This window comes from Lagenorhynchus albirostris, chromosome 8 (assembly GCF_949774975.1).
Source record: "Lagenorhynchus albirostris chromosome 8, mLagAlb1.1, whole genome shotgun sequence".
Lineage (NCBI taxonomy): Eukaryota > Metazoa > Chordata > Mammalia > Artiodactyla > Delphinidae > Lagenorhynchus > Lagenorhynchus albirostris.
The window spans coordinates 58,351,551-58,374,848 of record NC_083102.1 but is presented as its reverse complement, the minus strand read 5'-3'; the positions used below and the strand labels follow the sequence as shown (position 1 = coordinate 58,374,848).

The 23,298-nt window shown below is 38.4% G+C and overlaps 1 protein-coding gene across 1 annotated transcript in view; it reads right to left on the bottom strand.

Moving 5' to 3' along the window:
* Positions 1-23,298, bottom strand: part of ASB4 (ankyrin repeat and SOCS box containing 4) — a 121,796-nt gene that overhangs the window by 70,795 nt on the left and 27,703 nt on the right. The window contains exons 4-5 of the mRNA XM_060157054.1: positions 13,167-13,210; positions 11,776-11,918 (exon numbers count right to left, since the gene is read on the bottom strand). Coding sequence (XP_060013037.1) covers positions 11,776-11,918; positions 13,167-13,210 — 187 coding nt within the window. The remainder of the gene's footprint in view (positions 1-11,775; positions 11,919-13,166; positions 13,211-23,298) is intronic.

Sequence of the window (23,298 nt, the reverse complement as noted above, 5' to 3'; positions counted from 1 at the left end):
GTTGATAAACATCAAGACTTGGCCCTGAAGGCTGAGGGCTACAAAGTACACGATTTAAGAATGAAAATTAAAAGCATTGATTTAATGTTTGGAAACAAATTTATAATTTTGACCTAAAGAAAGGACTTTAAGTTTTCCCACCAAAGCTATTTCGGTCCCATCTCATAACTATAAAAATAAATAAATGCAAATTCTGCAGAATATTTTGAGAAAACAAAGCAAATTTCCATGAAGAAATGCAGAAAATTGAGAAAGTCATCTGGATTATTGTGCTAAAAAATCAATTATTGACCAATTTATCTGAGTGGCAGAGGATAAAACTAAGAGATTATTATTTGCACTTAGAAAACAAATAGCAGCTTAATTAAAATACCCCTCAAGGTCATTCTAATATATAGGAAGTAAAGTGACCAATGCTAATAAAACACATTTGAGAGCTTTCCACATTATCCAGACCACTGCTTCAAGCCACCGTCTCTCTAGGCCTCAAGAGGCAAAATTACACAGAGACTATATTTCACTCTGTCTGTTCAGGCCCGTCAGAAATTCCTGTCTCCTCTGATCTTAAAAATAAAAACTCCCCATCCTGTAAGAAGAGTTTTTTATTAGTGTTTCGCAACATGCTCAGGACAGTGTCCTCTCCTCTCGGAGCAAAGTGAAGAACCTTCTAACAAGGTGATGATATTGTGCAAGGGGCCTGGAAGACCCTCTTGTACTCTCTGAGGACCTATAGGGGAGGCAGCAGGCACAGAAGCCCGGCTGCTTGTTTTCTTGATGTCTGTGTACAACATAATCTGACCACTTGGAGTATCTTCTCTGAAGCACAAATAGCTCCTTGGTCCCTGAAGGCATTTAAACATGAATTTGCTACTAAGCCAGCAACTACCTATCAAAGGCAACCACAGAGAAGAAATCAGAAGCCAAGGCTTCTAAGATATACCTACAGAAACCAAAACTTCTGTGAAAACAGAACCCCTTGGGCCTCCCTGACTTTCCTAGGCAGATGAATTAGGATGTCCTTGCCATCAGCCCACAGAAATTGTTGATAAGCTGATCTGGTATCTTTTTCTTCTTAGCTGCTATACTTAAGTCTACCATGCAGCATCTTACTGATTACATGCCATCTTGTTTTGTTTGTTATTGTGTCATATATGTTAGTGTTAATGTTTTGTATAAAGATTGCTTTTGGTTATAGGTAACACCAACAACTGAAACTGACAAATAATAAAAAAGATTTATCAGTTTACAGAATGGACAATTCCAGTTAAAGCATGGGTTTCAGGACAGCTCTGATCCAGGGATCTATAAAGTCATCAGGGCACTTTCAGGTTGCTGGGACTGTTAGTGGTGTAATTACAATTGTCATCATTATTTCTAGTTTACAGATTAGGAAAACTAAGAACGCAAAGACTGTAAGTGAATTATACAAGGTTAAATGACAAATAAATGACGGATCCAAGATTCAAGCCTACTCCTTGAGACTCCAAACCAATGTTGCTATTGGAGCAAAGGCTTCTTATAGAGTTTTGTGAGGCATTGTATTATGATCACTAAGTAACCTAGGAAAAAATCTGCTTAATTTACCTCTTCATTCAATAAACATTGATTAGGAACTTACTATGGGCCAGGCACTATATTAGTCATCTTTTGCTACATAACAAGTAACCCCAAAATGCATGACCTTAAAGCAATAATAATCACTTATTATCTCTCATGGTTTCTGTGGGTCAAGAATTCAGACAGGACACTATGGGAAAGGGAAAGGCTTGTCTCTGCTACATGATATTTGAGTCCTCTGCTGGAAGACTCAAAGGCTAGGTGTTAAAAGATCCCCTTTCAGAACGGTTTGGTCACTTAGCTAACAAGTTGGTGCATGCAGTTTGGTTCCTGTCCATGTACTCCACGGGGCTGCTTCAATGTCCTCATGACATGGCAGCTGGCTTCCCCCAGAATGAAGAACCCGTGAGAGAAAGTTGGAAGCTGCAATGCCTTTTCTTACCTGACTTAGGAAGTCATACACCACCACTTCCACCATATTCTTTTGGCCACACTGAGCTGCCCTGATTTGATGTGAGATGAAGATAAAAGAAAAGCATGGGGGACTTCCCTGGTGGCCTACTGGTTAGGATTCGGGCTTTCACTTCAGGGGCCCGGGTTATATCCCTGGTCAGGGAAGATGCCACAAGCCACACAGTGTGGCCAAAAAAAGGAAAAGAGAAAGAAAAAGAAAGGCATGAATACCAGGAAATGAGAGTCATTGGGGGTTCATCTTAGCCACTGCTGGGGTTCTTCTTAAGCACTGTAAACACATGAAGAAAATCCCTACCTTTATGGAGCTTGTGTACTAGTGAAGGGATCATAGGGGAATCAGACAATTAAAAAAACAGTAAAAAAACATAGTTTGTCAGGTGGTAATACATGCCATAGAGAATAATAAACTAGGGAAAGTCTAGGATCCCAGCCAGCTCATAAGTCACCCATGTATATAGATCAGAAAAATGTATGTTCCTTTGGGCCAATAAGTGAAAAAAAGCACCCTCCACTTCCAGGCTAGCCCTGGGAAGGTGTTATGGCCTTGGAAAGCACGGCAATTTCAAATATATGATCAGAGAAGTCCTCACTTTCCCTGAGCAAAAACCTGAAAGAAGTGTGAGAGCAAGGCATGCTGATATCTAGGGGGAGAGCTTTCTAGGTCACGGAAGCAGGAGATGCTAGTGCCCTGAGATAAGGAAAAGGAGGTGACCCTAAAAGGCCATCCTGATTCAGATACCTCTACCTCTTTTCAGGTATTTTTGAAGCTCAATAAAGCTTAACAGTGTAACTGATGTATGTCATTTATTTCATTTCTTATACTTCTTGAACCCAAGTCCAATTCTCTAAGTTAAACCTAGAACAGCATTTTTGTATTTGCTGTGTGTCTGGCCTGGTAGTTAAGTTCTCAAAAATGGCTTATCATTGATGATAGTTTTATATGTTCCATAAATAAGCAGAAAAGTACACACTTCATTTTATTTGTGGATATTCAGTATTGAAGTGGAGCAAACACAAAAATTTCTCAAACTATATTAGGGTTTCAATTCCCTGTTCTCCAAGGTCCCTATATCACCCTTCATGTCAGGGCATGGCAGACGATTTATAACAGAGACCTTGCAAACTAGTACCATTACAGCTATACTTTTGTAACAATGCAGATCAAGTCTGTGTGCTAAGCATACTATTTCATAAGAACAATTTCCATGGTTGAAAGAATCAAACCAAACAATGTATATAAATGTGATTTGTACGTTGTAAAGCATTCCAGAAGCATTACAGGATTACTGTTGCTGCCGTTCGTATCAGTGAGAGCTAACAGAACATCACAACTCTCCTGAGAAAGAAAACTCTCCTGAGTAGCTCCTGGTGTTACTGTAAAAGAGCACTGGACTGGGAAACCTGGTTGTGTTGCCAGCTCTGGTGATAATTAGCTGTGTGTGTTTCAAATAATTCAAAATACCTCTCAATGACTCAGTTTCCTCTAAATCAAAATGAGACCTACTAGACCCACTCCTCAGTCTTTAGTTTTTCTTTTTTTCTCTCATTGAATTCGGGGTCTCCTGGATATTGGCAAAGCTTGACAGTGTTTTACAAGGGCAGACGTCCGTGCCCCATTCTCTGAATGGGCTGCCCATTGCCCTTGCCCGCAGAGAGGGTCAGTTTCCGTCTTCAACCAGTTGGGGGCGCTGGAAGAACTCTTAATACCGTCTCAATTCTAAAGTTCTTGGTGGAATTACAAACTGGAAGCGTGTGTTTAGCATAAAATCTGTTTTTAAAAATCCCACAAATGACTGAAATGATTGCTTTGTAAGCAATAGGGCTCAAAATCCTTCTCAAGCACATCTTCACTTAGAACTCTATTTGTGGCCTGGCATCCTTCTCTTTGGAATGCTGAAGCCATTCTTTAGCCACTACTACACACTTGGAATTAATATCGGCGAGCAAACCAGCTGTCTTCCATGTGAGAGTATTTAGACTGAATTTGTAGTGCATCACTCGGAGCTTTTCTAGGGCTTCTTGGTCGCTGGCACGATGTTACATTGTTCTCTTTCATTTGCTCCCTTAATGAGTGGTGGATGACAGAATGGCTGGATTGACACAAGCAATAACCAAGCTCTGGTCCACCTGAATTTTGACAGACTACATTTAATGTCATCGTTGACTGTGAAAGACAAGGTTTCTTGAGATAAAACATCCCTGCGCACACAGGGGGGCACTGACTCTGTGCTCCAGGTCTCCTAGCAACTGGCCTGCATTTACATGCCCTTCCAGCATGGTTCAAACGCCCAGCAGAGCTTGTATTTCCATCCCTCACCCCGTTACACACATCACAAAATCAACTCGAGGGAATCATTTACCACAATTTTGTCTCATCAGAACATACACAGCATTTGCATCCGCTTTTTAATTTTGACAAATTTACAAAGCAAGAGGGAAGAAAACTGCCCTTCCCTTTCAGGTGTTAAAGACATCAGACTGTTCTGAGTTGTCTTTTCTAACATTCTGGAACGTCTGTTAAGACCTACAGCTCTGGGCTTCCCTGGTGGCGCAGTGGTTGAGAGTCCGCCGATACAGGGGACACGGGTTCATGCCCCGGTCCGGGAAGATCCCACATGCCACGGAGCGGCTGGGCCCGTGGGCCATGGTCGCTGAGCCTGTGCGTCTGGAGCCTGTGCTCCGCAACGGGAGAGGCCACAACAGTGAGAGGTCCGCGTACCGCAAAAAAAAAAAAAACCCTACAGCTCTCAGAAGCCAGTAAGCTTTTTACCAATTAGAAAGATTCCTCAACTTTATTTTATGTTTGTGGAGATACTAAGCTGTGAATGCCCACAAAATGCATGAAAGCTGTTTGTTCTGGAGCACTGCTGAACATAACACATAATCTCTGGGTTCTTACAGAGAAAATTTTGCATGATGAGTCATGCAGACAAAGCTTCAGTTACAGGAAAACCATAGGAAAATAATCTACCTAAAGAAAAACAGCATTCTTGCTTTTTCAAGAACTTACTTACTTGTCAAGTAGAATCACAGAATTTTAAACTAGAAAACAGTTTTGACTTAAGTGTATCAAACCTACTTATTTAAGGAAAAAAAGTACTGAGACCAGATAGCTTGTGTGACTTACTCAAGATTCCACAGTTAATCAGTGGCAAAGTGGGGGCTCAGACTTAGGGTCAAGCTTCATACTTTAGTTTTTGATGCTGCCTCCCTACAGTTCTCATTTTATACCTCCTCTCCCCAGTGGACTTAGCAGTGTGAAGAAAAAATAGGCAGACACTTTAGTGCACACGAGAAAGTCATCCTACTCTCTTTAAAGTGGATAAATTTATGAAAACTTTACAAACTCGTAAAACAAGCAGTGTTCAATTATTATTTTATATATGTGATATTCTGTTGTGCTTGCTATGTATTCAGGGGATTCAAAAGCTCACACAGAGTTCATCCTTCGGCAGATATTTAAGAATGCTCTCTTAGAAAGAAATCTACAAATACAGCTTCTAACAACAAAGCACATTTAAAAGCTGTGAACATTTTTCTGGAGAGAATTAAAGCCATGCTGTTAGTTGTCATTTATGTGCTGTCTTTAACACACCACGCCACATGATGGCAGTGTTCCTCGGTAAATGAACCTGGAAAAACAACTGCAGTATCCCCTGGAAAAAAAAAACCTACACCAATGCAGATAAAACTTGATCCAGATTAAATCATAAATATGGGTTAAAATTTTTGGGGTTTTATCCACTTAAACCATATCTTTTATGATCATATTTTCCTACAATGAATTTCTCTGTTCAGAATTTGCCATGGGTCTATGATGTTATAGAATGAATTTCAAGATGTGAGTGGTTAGCAAATACATAAATATAAGTTAAACGTTGTTTGGAGGGGGAGGGTGGTTGTCGGTCTACTGTTTGTTTTCACTGCGATGGTATTAAGAAGAGCACTTAAAATAATAAACTAAATATGTTTTGTACCGTGTGTCTTTAGATTCTTTCCAGACCGTTATTGTCTTATGAGTCTCTGTCTTTGGGTGTGGGAAAGCAAGGCAAGCTTGCTTCTCATGCTCAGAATTTTCCTCTTAGGCTGAAAATATTCCCTCTAAGACGAGAAGGAGATTTCCTGAGTCTCTTCTAAAAAGGCGTGAAGCCACAGATGGAGGTGAAAGCAGCAGCTACTGTCAGTCAAGGCTGCAGGCAAGACTGTGAAATCAAAGATTTGTTCCCGTTTCCCAGTCCCAGCCCTTTCTAGTGTCTCTTAGGCTGCCCCTTGACAGCGCCAGGGGGTAAAAGAGCTAGGCTTGTCCTCTAGATCTTTATTTCTTGATCCTTCCTAGGTGGATTTTGTATTTGAAACACGGGTTGTGAACTTTCTATAAATCTTACAAGAATGAATGTCAGTTACCTGCAAGGGAATATCTGGGGACAGGCATGCAATGTACACCCAACTCATACAGTGAACAGACTTGGCCGGAAGCTGTCAGAGGACTCTCTGGGCTTGCCTGGCAGTCCTGCCACCGCATACCACAATTCAACAACTATTGACAGAGTTATTATTTATGTGTCTGACAGTGGTAGGAGTGGCAGCAGGATGAGTAGCAGGATGCAGCCCCTGATCTCAAGAACTTACAGTAGAATCAAAGAAATGAGAAATACAGACTACACAACAGGGCAGAACAGAATATACTGTGAGAGTATTATGGAAGGAAGAGCTCACACCTTCTGATTGAAGGCTCAAGAAAGATTTCATAGAGGAAATGATATTTGACATAGGATTTTGATAGAAACCGAAAAACATTAGGTGTTTGGTTACACTGTGTCACCACCTAGGAATGCGCTCTCCCCTATATCTCCACTCACTGAAGGCCCTTCCCAGTCTTAACCTATGTCAACTATCCCTGATGGCAGGGAGTGAGGGCATAGGGAGAGAATGGTAATCCAATTTTACTAAAATAAAAAGAATCTCGGGGCTTCCCTGGTGGTGCAATGGTTGAGAATCTGCCTGCCAATGCAAGGGACACGGGTTTGAGCCCTGGTCTGGGAAGATCCCACATGCTGCAGAGCAACTAGGCCCGTGAGCCACAACTACTGAGCCTGCGCGTCTGGAGCCTGTGCTCCACAACAAGAGAGACCAAGATGGTGAGAGGCCCGCGCACCACGATGAAGAGTAGCCCCCGCTTGCTGCAACTAGAGAAAGCTCTCGCACAGAAACGAAGACCCAACACAGCCAAAAATAAATAAATAAATAGATAAATTTATTAAAAAAGAATCTCAACCGGAGAAATAGAAGATAACACTGGACACCTGATTTGGGTCTATAACTATAGGAGGCCTTGAATGCAAATAGAGCACTTCATGTTAAACCCCACCAACGATGGGAATCACTGAGGAATGCCAATACTCTGGGTTGTAATTTTATGTCCAAATTCTGTATCCAGCTGGGCATAGGGAGAACTATGTAAGTAAAGATAGTCATTAAATATAACTGATGACTTATTCTATTCTATTGGCAGCCTGAATTATGATAAGGGTTCTCAAACTTTAAGGTACTTCAGAATCATCTAGAAGGCTTGTTACATTGCAGACTGCTGGGCCCCAACTCTCAAAGTTCTGATTAAGTTTGGGTGAGACCTGAGAATTTGTTCAGTGCCAATGCTGCTGGTCTGGGGACCACACTTAAAGAACAATTAGTCTATGGGCTCTATAGAATATTTGTCAGGTTAGAGAAAGCTACCTCGTCCTAAGGATCATACCACAAAAATACCTCCTAAGCCCTTCCCTGATTATGGTTTCTATATTTCAATGATTGGGAACATCAGATAATTTTTATCTTAACCACATGCCTGTTCTGAATTTAAAAAAAAAAATTTGCTGTTGAAAACATGGTATGCATATAATATAAAAATGAGTTTTTAGAATTTGTTTTATTTCCATCACAGACCTCATTGATTTGAAACTGTATGTTAAGTGATCATAACCAGCTATTGGGGGCTACAGTAACTTAGAATGTTGAAAGAAATATACAAAACCAAAGACCCGAGAAAAGAAATTTAAATGATAATGAGTGAGATGACTGACTATCCCATGTGATAAATTTTATTTCTTTAAAATATCAAAACATATAAGATATTATTAAGTGCTATAGTCTATGTATATCCTATTTTTATATTTTGGCCAAAAAAACAGAGAAAAATACAAATGGCCGTTTATATATATAAACGGCTGGGGTAATCATTCAATTGAATAGCCAAGAAAAGCTAATGGGCTACAGTTCAGGACACGTATGCTCTTGGGAGCTAATGTGAGGTCAGGAAACTGTATCAACCTGATCATGTGATGTACAGTCTGGGCCCTATCTGTTATAGGTGTGCCTCTGCTTTTAGCAAATACCACACATGAAAAGCCAGCTTTACAGAAAAGGTCAGGATTCATTGAAAAATCCTAGAAGAGTCTTTGAGATAATTTATGGCTTTATTTTACAGTTGCTGAAGGTGAAGTATAAAGAGGAAATGTGTCCAAAGCCACCCAGTTTCTTCTTTCCATCCCCCATCCCATCTAACCTGATAGTCAGTGAGTAAACACCTTCCCTTCTCTGATTTCCCACACCCTTCGCTTCCACCAGCCCTTGAGTCTCTCACTATTGTTCCCCATCTGTTGGCTCTGTCTCTCCAACAATGATTGCAAATGCCTCAAAAACAGGAGCCGCTTCTTCATCCCTCTCCTGAATTCCCTATGGATACATTAAGGGGCTGATTATTCCATTTATTACAAAAAAAAAAGAAGAAGAAACCTCCAAATTACAAAAGCATTCACAATAGGATCTGTATTCTATAGGCTCTTTCAGGTTGCAAGAGCAATGGAGACCAATCGTGCTTCCCTCATTAATGGGGGTTTATTGTGAGGACAAACAGGACGCAGACTCAGCAGCTGCACACACAGCCGGCCCCACCAGGAACTCCTCACTGCCTGTTATTGTCCTGGATGAACCTGTAGCTCCTACGGCCGAGGCCGCGCAGCTGCTCTCCTGACTTAACTGCTTACCCTCTCTGTGCCTCGGGTCCTTCACCTTTAAAATGGACATCATCATAATACCTACCTCGTTGGCTTGTTGGGAGGATTAACTGGGTTGACATATGTAAAGCTCTTACAAGGGTATCTGGGGCATAGTAAATGCTAGAAGATGTTGGCTATCACTATTAATTCAGCCCCTCCCCAATATCTCCTTGAATATGAGGGTTCTGGCTCCTCTGAAAGATACAGGCACAAAATTCCCTTTTTGTCTTCTGTGAGAAGTTGCCTTTCCCCCCCACCCACATAGTTTCTGCTCACTGGTATCATTACTGCCCTGGTACAGAGAATCAGCTCACTGCCCTTCACTTCAGAAAAGGCCTCAGGAGCGACTGATTCCATGGAAACTCGCCACTGGTGAGCCATCATTTATTCTAGTGCCAGACTGCTGGAGGGTTGAGAGAGGAAATGGAGGATTTATCAGATTAGCTTCCTTGTACTGAGGCAGTTTGAATTTTCTCTACAAGTTCTGGCAAATCTTGACTTAACTATAGCATGGCTAAATTCTACAAACACTGTGAGGAGGGAAATAGAAATTTCCAGGAGGACGTGAGCTGAAATTGTACAGTTGGACCCGTGTGAGTCTGCAGGAGCACTGCTTGGGGCCGGCTGCAAATCTAGCTGAGGTGTTAATGTTTTATCATTCTGCAAAGAGGCTCTCTTGTAGTTAGCCCCGCTGTTGAATCTGGAGTCTGTCCTGAGCCTTTTTGCTCAAGGCTATGCACGTGGACCTAGGCAGAACATCCTTAAAGCCCCTATTAGTGAGAGCTGACTGCTTTCCCCTGTGAAGACAAGCATTACATTGCAGTAAAATGCAAATCCACTAACAGGCAACTGCAGATTTATAGCACTGCAGTTCCAGAGGAATCACAGGAAATAGAACCTTGTCTCTCCTGGTAAATCGGAGGTACAGACTTCTCCAGATTGCTCAGGACTCCACGCAGGAATGGCTACATAATTTGCAAGGCCCAGTGCAAAGTGAAAATATGGGATCTCCTGTTTAGAAATTACTACGTCTTTCAAGATGGTGACAACAGAGGATTAACACAAGTGCTGGATCTTTCAGAGCACAGGGCTCTGGGCAACTGCCCAAGTCACACGCCTATGAAGCTAGATCTGATTCCAGGTGTCACTGAAAAGTGGCACTTACGGTTTAAACACATCATATGGCCTATGGGGAGAGAATATGAGTGCAGGGGTCAACCTTGTTTCCCCACCTCCTGCAGCCCTGGGGACAACCACCCCATCATTTGATTGACGGGGGTAGAATCAAAACGGACCGCATTGCTGAGCCCCGCCTAGTTTTACTAGTGATATTGTGTCATTCTCCTACCACCACACACCACACACCACCCTTTGCTGTGAGTCTGAGGACACTCACACTCCCCCTCTGGTCCTTGTGGTTTCTGCTGCTTTGCATTCAGTAAGAGATCGAGTAGCACAGTGCTTGAAAGTACAGACTCTGTACCATGGCTAGTTGTGCAACCTTGGGCAAGTTATTTAATCTTTCTGTGCCTCAGTTTCTTCATGTATAAAAATGTGGATAACAGTAGTAGCGGTCTAAGAAAGCAAACTATGTTAGCACACATAAAATACTTAGAATTGTCCTGGGTACACAGTAAATGCTCTACGGTATTAGCTGTTATTAACCTGCCACCTTTGTCCCAATTGAAATCTTCTGTTGCTACCATCACTGTCCTCTGGACCCCTGAAGTTCATGTTGGGGGTTGGGGCATTCCTCCACTGAGGCAAGAGGGTACTGGGCCAGGACTTCAAATTCATTACAGGCCAAAAATTCAGACATTTGTTTATATTTCCAAATGAGGTTAGATACATATGTTTACAGAGATACACTAACAGCATTGGAGGGCCTCTGTTCCTCCTACAAAAGTAATTGCTAAGTGTAAATATTTTAAGTTCAGTACAACCCTACTTTGGCATGTCTTCATTTTTAAGTATACCAGAGGCTGTGGAAATAGAGGGGGCCTCCTCAGCGTGTCAAGGGTCCTTGACACGGCCACTCCTGACCTTCCTCCTCTTTCCAGTAGTTAGAAAAGCAGGAACTGGAATCCACATTGTTCTGCAAAGGAGGAAGCCCACAGGAAAGAGAAGGGAAAATAACATGGGCCCTGAAGCAGGAGCTCTGGGGATCAAAACTGACTCAGACTCCAGGCCCGTTTTCTGTGAGGCCAGCCACGTTCGTTGAAGGGAGCATCTGTTCCTCTGTAGAATGGATTAAATGTACCTTCTTCCCTAAGTCACAGGGCTGCTGGCATTCGGGCAGGATAGATACTTCAGAAAACACAGTAAGAATGGAGCCAAAGGGGAAAGGAAAAAAGGAGACATTTCAAAGAGGCCATCAAGAACCAAGTCACTCTGGTATCAATGATGGCTGAAAATGGAAATATGGCATAAAATAGGAGTTGAATTTAAAGCTCTAGAAGAAAACAAACAAAAGGTTGAGCTTACTTTGTAAACAGGGTCATATACTATGAGTTATGTGTGAATTTCTTTCTCTTGTTTGGTGATAGATTAGAAAGGAATTTTAAATAAAACATAAATATCTTTCCTAATTGGTGGGGGGGGGGCGGTGGAGAGGGAAGAAAACCCTACCTTTAGTTTCAAATGAATTAATGGATGGGGAAGTGCGAAAATTATCATCAGCCTTTCTTCTTACCGTCAGTCACCACAGCTGCAATGTCTGTCCACACAGCAAACAAGAAATGAGAAAGTAGCAGCTGATGCAGCCTCTGCAAGGCTTTACTGTCCTCCTGGCGGTGCAGGGGTAGACAGGGAATCTTGAGCAAATCTGTGTACTCTCTGCTTGATAGATCAAAAGAGAATTTTATTGCACAAGGTTTATAAATGTGGCCCTTGCTACATGTGTTTGTTCATTTTTTTAAATTTTAATGGAAAAACAGTATTTTATTTGCTTAGATCTATGCATTTTAAGAGTCTTAAAAATAAGCGTAAAAGAGCTTTTACTGCAACATAAAGATCAAAGAGAGTCAATTTCCTCCCACAACTATTTCTTCAGGTGCTTTTTATTCTGAAATGTTATCTTCTTCTTTTCAAAATGGTGCCCAGAATGAAAAAGTGATCTGTATTTAAATATCTGCATTATATTTTCTTCGCTTTTCAAGAAACTGTGTGCCCAGACATTTAATGGTCATATTACACTTATAACGAAACTAGAACAAAAATTCAGAAATTGTATACCTGTAATTTGGGGGAATGTGTTTAAAATTAAAAACAAAAACCAAAAACTTTTTCCGAGAAGAAGCTCTGTGCACTGTATTAGGATGGGCTACTCTGATTCAGAATCTGTTGCCATGGTGACCATCTGGGTGCCTTGTGGGCTCTGTAAGACAGGCTAGTGTGGTAATTATATAAGCTGAAGTGCTGCTGAATAACCCCAGGAAGGCAGGGCTGCCTCAGTGCAATTTCTAGGAAACCACTATTTTAAAATTCATACATCATAATGCCTTCTTCTTTTATATGGAAATCTACCATTTTGTATTTTCTGTATATAAATCTGATAAGACTGATAGAGTAGAAAATAAAATTTACTAACTTCTGAACATCAGAAATATGCCAAATTAACTGTATTTTATACTAATGAATTTATTTCCAACAATTCTATTTTTTTATGACTGGACAATGAACCAGCAATTAAATGGCCTACTGTTTGTCATAATATGCCACGTGTGACTTAGTTTTTTTTTAAAATATGTAATATATAATAATTATAAAAGTAGGTAATTGATTAGAACAATAAATCAATGCCATTTTTAACCTAAATAGACAAGTTAAATTAGTTAAGTGTGAAGTGCAATTAATACATAGATTTCAATAATTTCAATGAAAAATATATTTAAGAAGAAGATACATACAAATCTTATCAATCTTTTTCATCTTTTACATTCCACATTGTCACACGTGGTCATAGGCCATGCTTGTAAGAGATAGATCATTACTTGGCACACAGGAAACTGGTTTCTGATGATGATGTAATGTTATTCCTTCATTCAGCAAACAGTTACTTAATGAGAAAGCTAGATATTTCACCTTAAACAAGTCTTTTCACCTCCTCGGGTCTTCAGTTTCCTCATCTGTAAAATAAAAGTTTGTATTCAGGGCCTTTCCAGATCAAAAATTCCACAGTTCTAGAACTCACAAGATAAAATAGTCTTCATTATCAGTTGTCTAGTACTTTTACTTTGAAGAAAACTACTATTTATTCAATACTGACCATATCTTGACACTGTGTTTGACATTTTACTTATATTACCTGTGGTACTATAAGGTAGGTACTGTAATCCCACTTAACAAATGAAGAAACAGGGTATATAATTTGAATCTAACTCAAATTTCATGTACTTTGTATTACACCATGCACATTAGTGAAGGATCTTCAGCTATCTCTATGGATGGATGATATTTCTGTGATGATAAAAAAAAGTAAAGTACGATTGTATAACATGTCAGAACTCTGAAAGCATTGATTTTTTTAATTATTAAAGAACTCTGAAATCAATGTGACAAAAGACTAAACTGAACTATCATGAAATAGGGACTTGCAGATTCTTCCAAAGGCAATGGGATGTAAGAAGTGGACACTACTTAGTGCAAGAACAATGCTAAAAATGGGACTTAGACATTCTCTTACTGTTTATTAGTACCCCTTTTTGTCTAGTCATACTTAGGTGATTAATCATGGATCTAGGTCTGATGAATTGAATTTTATAAAAATTAAATGCTGGTAAAAATAACCATTGTAATGAGCACTTAAAATGACAGATATGACTTTCATTAACCTGAGTGTTTTTTCTACTACTCCTCAGAAAGCACTTTCTCTCCCCCTGTATTTGAAGATGAGGCTGATAATGAAGTGGCTATTCAGGTGTCCACATTTATTTGCAAAATCATTGTGTATTTCACAAACTCCCTCCATTACGTACATGGTCTTCTGTTCAGTAGTTTTACATACTTTTTACTGAATCAATACTGGCCCTTTCCTGTTCTGTCCAAAGAAGAGCCCCCCCCCCCCCCGCCCAAATGCTTTATAACTCAATGAATGCAGTTCTGGCTCTTTATCTTGGAGACTTTTTTGCCTCAAGTCCCAATGTTATACCCCATCTTGTTTTCTGTTGTGTGAAAGAGGGGTCTGATGACAGATTTCATTTCCCAGAATTTATTACCTATTGTGTATATTGCGGTTCAGTCACAATGACCCCATCTGCATTTAGGTTGAATGGGGGGCCCCCACCCTGACCCAATTTAATAAAAAAATAATGAGGCCACTCAAAGCTCATAGATGTGTCAGCACTATGAAAAGGGTCTATAATCAATGCAAATGTGATGTTTTCCTGCTTTGTGGAGCACAGAGGTTTGACACCCATCTCTTTTACTGGATCAAATCAGACTCCCTCTTTGCTTTGAGAATCTAATGAAAGGTATGGACTTTCTTCTTCCCTCAAAAAAAAAAAAAAATGCATGTGGCTGGATAATTTATTGAAATGTTAATTGGTGGGTTGTTTCATGCTCTATTTTTTCCTCCCTCCTGTTTCAGGAATGTGGTCAAGCCTCTTGAGATGCGAATTGTCCCCCTGAGGTTGTACAGAGCACAACCTGCCAATCCATTCATGGGAGGCCTCCCTGAAAGTTCAGGAAGCTTTGTATTGTCCAAGGATGGGGCTGGGAGAGTATCAGTAATGACTGAGCTCGGATTTCCTGCCATCCAAGGCAGAATGGGGGCTTGGGGTCAAGTTTAACTTGATTTAAAGTTTATTGCATAATATGATGTTTTTGCACACTTGTGTGTAGATATAGGTTCCCATCCTCTCTATAATTCTATGTACCCACGCATAATTTTACACAATATTTCTGAGGGTTTGTGACCTCCATCCCCCAATTCATCCTACCCCACTCTCTGAGGTCAATAATAAGAATTTTAACATTTATTAAGCGGTTACTATTGAGTTTTAACACAGAATAATTCATGTATTTTTAATGAAGAGGAGTAAGGGTTAAGAGGTTAAATAACTTTCTTAAGGTCACACAAGCCGTATTGATGGAGGCAGGATTTGAATCCAGACACACATGGGGTAGTAGTAAGCTATACTGTTGCACAAAAGCCATTGCTCTAGGATGCTATCCTCAGGACTGACTTTTATTTCTTTTATCTTCCTTAGTTTCCTAAACACACCCTTTAGTAATCCACACCCCTGAACCTGGTCATAACATAACAAATCCCCATACAGAGATCAGTCTCCATTCACACTCTGACATATTAAATGAGGCCCCTGCTATATGCCATTACCTGTTGGACCCAGGTCCCCACTATGCCATCCCCACATCTTAGAAGAACTCTGTGGCTTTGACTGGCTATTTCACCTCTCCAAACTTCAGATTCCTTATCAACGAAATGGGGATGATGAAAATACCTATGACATGAGATCGTTGTGTGAATTATATCAAAAGCAGGGCACATTAATTACTTGGTATAGGATAGGGCCTAGTACATAAGAGTTCAATAAACGGCAGCTCATTGTTATAATTAAACTGCATTATTCTAATCATGAAGAATTGCCCTCAGTTGATACTTCTTTGAAAGCAGACAAGGCCTGGGGTCTGGAAGGTCTTCTGTGACTCCTTCAGGCTTATAAATTCTTCCTTTGCACTACCATAGTATTTTTTTTTTTTTTTTTTTTTGCAGTACGCGGGCCTCTCACCATTGTGGCCTCTCCCATTGCAGAGCACAGGCTCCGGACGCGCAGGCTCAGCGGCCATGGCTCACGGGCCCAGCCGCTCCGTGGCATGTGGGATCTTCCCAGACCGGGGCACGAACCCGCGTCCCCTGCATCGGCAGGCGGACTCTCAACCACTGCGCCACCAGGGAAGCCCTACCATAGTATTTTGAACATACTTCATTGTTGCTTTTTGGATTCCATAAAAATTATGTTTTCACATATCTGTTTTCCATCACTGGACTGATAGCATCATATTGATTGTTGACATCTCAGTATCTAGCACAGGATCAAGCACTTAGGCTAGGAACTCCAGGAGTCCACCCCAGTTGTGCCTGGCTGTGACCTGGGTATGGCCAGAATAAAATATATCTATAATAATAATGATTTTGTATGTAGGAATACTAGGTATGAAGTAATATTTGAAATGGAACAGAAAAGAATGAAGTACTATAGTTTCACATAGTTTACCATTAGCATTTTCCCCCAGCTTTATTAGATATATAATTGACACATACATATTACTATTTTTCTTATTCTTCTCAGGGACTGTTTAATTTTTTTACTGTAACAGAAAACATAGAATATAGCAATATTTTAAAGGTAACACACATCCAGCCTTCAAGTGAACTAAAGATTTTGTTAGATGTTCTTTATAGAATTTAAGTTAGAATTTAATATTGGAAAAAATAACTTATCATTGACAATAAATATACGACTTCTTACCTTTCCCTAGTTTGTGTAAATTGATATCATTTTAAGTAAAGATTGGTAGCATAAAATATCTTCAAAGCTGGTGCACAGAACTCCTGGCTGTGGAAGCCAGATTAAATGACTGTACCAGTCATTTAAATGAGTTCTCAAAGAGTTGAAAAGAATCCTGATTTCATTCGATTTACTACTGATGTGTCTCATGGAGGGAAAGGTTGACTATTAACAAAACAGTTAGACTTGAGGAAAGGTTTTGAAGAAAGAAAATGAAAAGCATTTAAAATTTAAAATGTAAATCAAGTTTCTAGCTTTAGAATAGAGTATTAATTCAGGCCAGACTAATTTCAAATTTATGATAATTTCATTAGCTGCACTGAAGCTTTCCTTGATCCAATCTGTAAAAGAGTAGTTTGCTAATTAATAATTACAAAATATGGGAGATATTTAAGGCATTGTTTTCAAGCACTATTTGCATTTGTTGTTTTCAAGCACCATTTGCTCACAAGCTACTAATTATAATTTTAATTCATTTATTAACTTAGATCCAACAGAATCTTTGGTAATGTTTTACTATTCATTACTAATATTATTGTAATTACTTAAAAGTTACATAAATGCATTTATGTTCCAATAATATAATTCAGAATTTTTAAAGTAATTAAACTTCATTTTCTGGTATAGGTTACGTGTTAGCTTTTAATTTACTAAAAAAGACTTAATAGACAACCTCTAAATTAATACTTTCAACTATATAGTGAAGGACTGAACTGCTATGGAGAAGTAAATAAATAAAACATTCTTACCAGTATGGTGAAACCTGTCAATGTTTTTTTTTTTAAACTAAGCTACAAACTTTTTATCAATCTGTCTTAAACTCACACTAATCAGATAAAATAATTTGTATAAACTCTTTAATGCAATAGGGCATCTTTCCACTTTAATTAATATCCTTACATGCCCACAACGGTCATAGTTTACCTTTGTTTCTCAAATAGTCCATGTTAATTTCTGTGGTAAAATTGTAAGTAATAGTAATTATTATAATGGATGATTAAGTTGAAGACAAATATCAATCCATGGTTCTTTTCAAAATGGTACTATTTTTTTTTTCCATCTCAGTAGTTATATAGAGCTCACTGATCCTCCAGTCTTCCTCTTAAACCTCTGACAAATCTTTTTAGAAGTCCCCCTGAGACCCTTCTTCTTTCTCTTTTCTCTGGGTTTTACTTGGGATTCTCACCTAAGTTCTTTCTCTTCCCCCTTTGTATTCACCTTTCATCTCAACTGTTGCCATGGAGTCAACCATAGCAACGATTGACCAATCAATAGCTGTCTGATTTCTCAAAAGCAGCTCAATCCAATAGCTCACTTTGTCTCTGTGGTATTTCTTTATATATATAAAGCTAGAAAAAAAATCCCAGTTTTAATCATTTAAATGCTTTATTAATTGATGCATATATTTTTGCTGAAATTAGTATTTCTTTGCATGTAATTTTGTTATTCTCAATAAGCAGGATTTATTAAGAGAGTTTTAAATAATTTAAATTTTATATTTTATAAGCCCTTTACATAAAATAAATTCACAGAAACAAATGTTCTTTATACTCTTGTTCTAGAGGACAAACTGATCCCATGTGGAAGCTCTCCCTTCCATAGTGATTAACTAGAAATAACAGAAAAGATGTGTGATTTTAAAATCCATTACCACAGAGGGAAACATAAATGGGTAACTTCAGGGGAATCCTAGAAAAATTTTAAAAATGGAATTAAATATGAGGAAAAAAACCAAAGGGTGCTGCTCTGGAGACTGCTGGTTCCAGACAAAATGGTGTAAACACATTCCATTTTATTTCTCCCACTAATCACAGCAACAACAACCACAAAAGTCTTGGGGAAAAAATGTAAGACACTTATAGAAGACTCTAAAGGGAGGAGAAAATAAAGTGGAGTGGCTAGGGACCTTGGAACTTGAGGAACAACCTGGCAGTAAATTCTCTGAGTTTTTTCTTGCCTCATAAATACCTCAGCCTGAATGCTAGAGAACCTAGAAACATCAACAGTCACAGACAGAAAACAGCCCCAAGAAAAGTCTGCTTTCTCTAGCCAGAGGACCAGGAAAAGGTGATCCAACAAGACACAAACTCCTTAACCATACCTGCCTGTTCTGGGTGGGGGTGAACATTAGGAAAAGCACCACTCCTCTCCCCTACCACACTGGGCACTGCAGTGGCAGACCAAGGGGGCAGAGCTCTGTTTTCTACTCTGCCCACAGTAGTAACAAGGAGATGACCCTCGCCACATGAGTCAGAGGGTGAAACCCTGTCTTCCAAACTTGCCATGAAACAAAGAGGTGGTACCCTTCCATATACTCAGACAGTGCTGAGAGATTGTGGGATGCAGTACAGTCATCTGGGTAACCGAAGCAGAGCAGATCAGAATAGCATGGCAGAGTCTTGATAAACTAAACTGATATTTGAACTATAGTACACCAAAAGAGTAACAGGATATGCATTCTGAACCTAAATAGGTTGCTAAAGAAGATGACTTAATAGGAACCAAAGTCTCATAACACAATACTCAAAATGTCCAGGGTACAGTACACAATTGTCATACCAAGAACCAGGAAAGTCTAAACCAAATGAGAAAAGACAATCAATAGATGACAACATCTACATAACACAGATGTTGGAATTGTCTGAGCAGGATTTGCAAAAAGCTGTCTAAAATGCTTTAACAAGCAATTGTGAACAATTTTGAAACAAATTTTAAAAAACAGAAAATATTGCAAAGAAATAGAAGATGTAAAGAAAATTTAAATGGAAATTCTAGAACTGAAAAATACAATAATCTAAATAAAAACCTCGCTGGACAGTCTCAATAACAGAATGGAGATACAAGGTAAGAATCAGTGAACTTTAAGGTAGTTTAATAGAAATTATTTAATCAAAAATACATAGGGAAAATGTTTTTTGAATAAACTGAGCCCTAGGGACCTATAGGATAATAACAAGAGATCTTAGATTCATGTTATCAAAGTCCCAGAAAGAAAGAAAAAAAAATGCAGTATTGAAAACAATTCAAAGAAACAATGGCTAAAAACTTCACAACTTTGATGAAAGATATAAACCTACAGATTCAGGTAGCTGAGCAAACCACAAACAGAATAAACTCTCCAAAATCTATACCTAAATACATCACAGTCACAGACAAGAGAAAAACTTTTGAAAGCAGTCAGGTAAAAATCAACACGTTAAATACAGAGGAACAATGATTCAAATAACAGCTGGTTACTCACTAAAAATCATGAAGGTCAGAAGAAGTGATACAGAATTTTTCAAGTGCTGAAAGAAAAGAACTGTCAACCCAGAATTATATATCCAGTAAAAATATGCTTCAGGAATAAGAAGAATTAGAGGATAAAGAAAAAATTAAGAGAAATTATCCCCAGCAGAATGAAAGAATAGCTAAAGCAAATTCTTCATACTGAAAGAAAATGATAACAGAAGGAAACAAAGAACATCAAAAATGAAGAAAGAACAACTTAAAGGATAAACTATATGGGCAAGTCCAATAGATTATTTTCCCTTGCAATTAAAAAAAAATCATGTTTAACAGTTATAACAGTGTCTGATATGGTTCTCAGTGTATGTAGAAGTAATATTTTAAGGCAACTATATTATAAAGAGGGAGAATAAAGTGACCTAAATAATGGTGATGCATCCACATTACACTTGAAGTGGTAAAATACTGATGATAATAGACTACAATAAGCTGCATATACTTATTGTAACACCTAGAACAACCACTTAAAAAAACTGAATGAAGAGACAGACTCAAGAGATAATACTGTAGATAAATCAAAATGGAATACAAAAAAAAAAAAAAAAAAAAGCTCAAGCAACACCGAGAAAGACAAGAAAGGAAAAATCAGAAGAATGAAAAATAAAGAGAATAAACAAAGCACATAATAAATGGCAGACATGAATTCTGAAATATCAATAATTACCTTAAGTATAAATAGCTTAAAACACATGAAAAAGGGAGGTGCAAAGTACATGAAGCAAAAACTTACAGAAATGAAAGAAGAAATAGAGAAATCCATAATCACAGTTGGGGACTTCAATATCCCTTTGTTAAAAGGTAGTAGAAATAGTAGAAAAAAATGTTAGGAAGGATTTAAGAGAATTAAACAATACCCAGCCAAAGAAATCTAATTGATATTTATAAGAACATTCTACCCAACAGCAGCAGAACACACATTCTTTTTAAGTGTGCTTGGGACATCCACAAAAGACTATTTCTTAGATCATAAAATGAACCTTAAGAAATTAAAAGAATTAAGATCACATAAAGTATGTTCTCTGATCATAATGGAGTCAAACTAGAATTCAATAACAGAAAGAAAGGAAAAAAATCACTAAACACTTAGAAATCAAACAATCTACTTCTAAATAATCCATGTGTCAAATAAGTAGTCCCAGGGAAAAACTTTTTAAATCAACTGAATTAAAATGAAAATACAGCACATCAGAACTGTAGAAAACCACAATGAGATATCTATCACTACATATTTACCAGAATGGCTAAAATAAAAAAAAAAAAAATAATGACAACACCATATCCTGGCGAGGATCTGGAGAAACTGGATTTTTTCATACATTTCTGGTAGGGATGTAAAATAGTACAGCTACTTCAAGAAGCAGTTTGGCAGTTTCTCAAAAAACTAAACATGCAACTATCACGTGACCCAGCAATTGCATTCCTGGGCATTTATCTTAGAGAAATGAAAACTTATGCTCACACAAAGACCTAGAGATGAGTGTTCATGGAAGCTTTTTTGTTATAATCAAAAACTGGAATCAGTCCAGATGTTCTTCAACAGGTGAATGGTTTAACAAACTTTTACACTGTTACAGTTACACTGACCATGGAAAACTACTCAGCAATTAATTTAAAATGAACTATTGATATATACAACAATTTGGATGAATCTCCAGGGAATTATGCTAAAAAGCCAATCCCCCCAAATTGCATACTGTATGATTCCACTTATGTGACATTTCTGAAATTGCAAAATTTTAGAAAATGAAGACAGAATAGTGGTTGTGAGGAGGTGGGGAAAGGAAGGATGAGAAGGAGAGAGGTATGGCTGTAAAAGGGCAACATAAGGGACCCTTGTGGTGGTGGTAATGGAACTGCTCAGTGGTGGAGGATACATGAACCTACAAAGGTGATAAAATTGTATAGTACTTAATACACACACACATACAAATGAGTACAAGTAAAACTGGGGAAACCTGAATAAAATCAATGGGTTTCATCAATGTCAATAACCTAGTTGTGATATTATACTATAATTTTCCAAAATATTACCATTGAGGGAAACTGGGCAAGGTGTATGAGGGATCTCTCTGTATTATCTCTTCCCACTGCATGTGAGTCTATAATTATCTCAATAAAAATTTCAATTAAAAAATCTGTGGTATGTAGCTCAAGCAGTGATACAGGGAAATTTATGGGAATAAAATGCTTAAACTTTAGCCTATGTTGCTAGTAATTTTTGCTCAGAAAGTCCTGATTATGCAGAAAGATGAAAATATTAGTTGCTTCTGGACAAATATATCACAGATTTAAATGTAATACTATAAAACTTTTAGAAGAAAACATGAAGAAAATCTTTGTGACCTAGAGTTGGGTAAAGAGTTCTTAGATATGACTCCAAAGGCATGATTCATAAAAGAAATAATCACTGAATTGGAGCTCATCAAAATTTGAAATGCTTGCTCTGCAAAATACCCTATTAAGAATATAAAAACACAAAACAAAAACTGGGAGAAAATATTTGCAAATCATGTATTCAATGAAACATTCATATCCAGAACATGTAAAGAGTATTTTACCTCAACAGTAAAGCAAACAATCCAATTAGAAATGGGTAAAAGATGTGAACATACACTTTACCAAAGGGAATGGAAAATATGTACACTCAAAAATTTTAATTACCATTAATGTGGTAGGCAGAATAATGGCCTCCAAATGGTGTCCACCTTCTAATTTCTGGAACCTGTGAATATATGATCTTACTTGGTGGAAGGGACTTTGCAGATGTGATTAAAGTTAAGGGCCTTGGGACTGCCCTGGCAGTCCAGTGGTTAAGACTTTGCCTTCCAGTGAACGGGGTTCAGGTGCAATCCCTGGTCGGGGAGGTAAGATCCTACATGCCTCGGGGCCAAAAAAACTAAAGCATAAAACAGAAGCAACATTGTAACAAACTCAATAAAGACTTTAAAAATGGTCCATGTCAAAAAAAAAATTCTAAAAAAAAAAAAGTTAAGGACCTTGAGATAGGGAGATTATCCTGGGTTATCCAGGTAGGCCCAGTTTTATCATATGAGTCCTTAAAAGGTGAAAATCTTTTCTGGCTATGGTCAGAGATACACAACAACAGAAGGGTCAAAGATATGTGATATTGCTGGCTTTGAAGATGCAAGGAGGGCCAGGAGCCTCTAGAAGCTAGAAAAGTCAAGGAAATAAATCTTCCAAAAAGGAATGAAGCCCTGCCTACACCACAATTTTAGCCTCATGGGACCTGTGTCAGGCTTCTGAACTACAGAACTATAAAACAATAAACTTGTGCTGTTTTAAACTGCTAAAGTGGTGGTAAGTTGTTAGGGCAGCAATAGAAAACTAATACAATCAGTCATTACAGAAACACAAATTAAAACCATGATGAGATACCA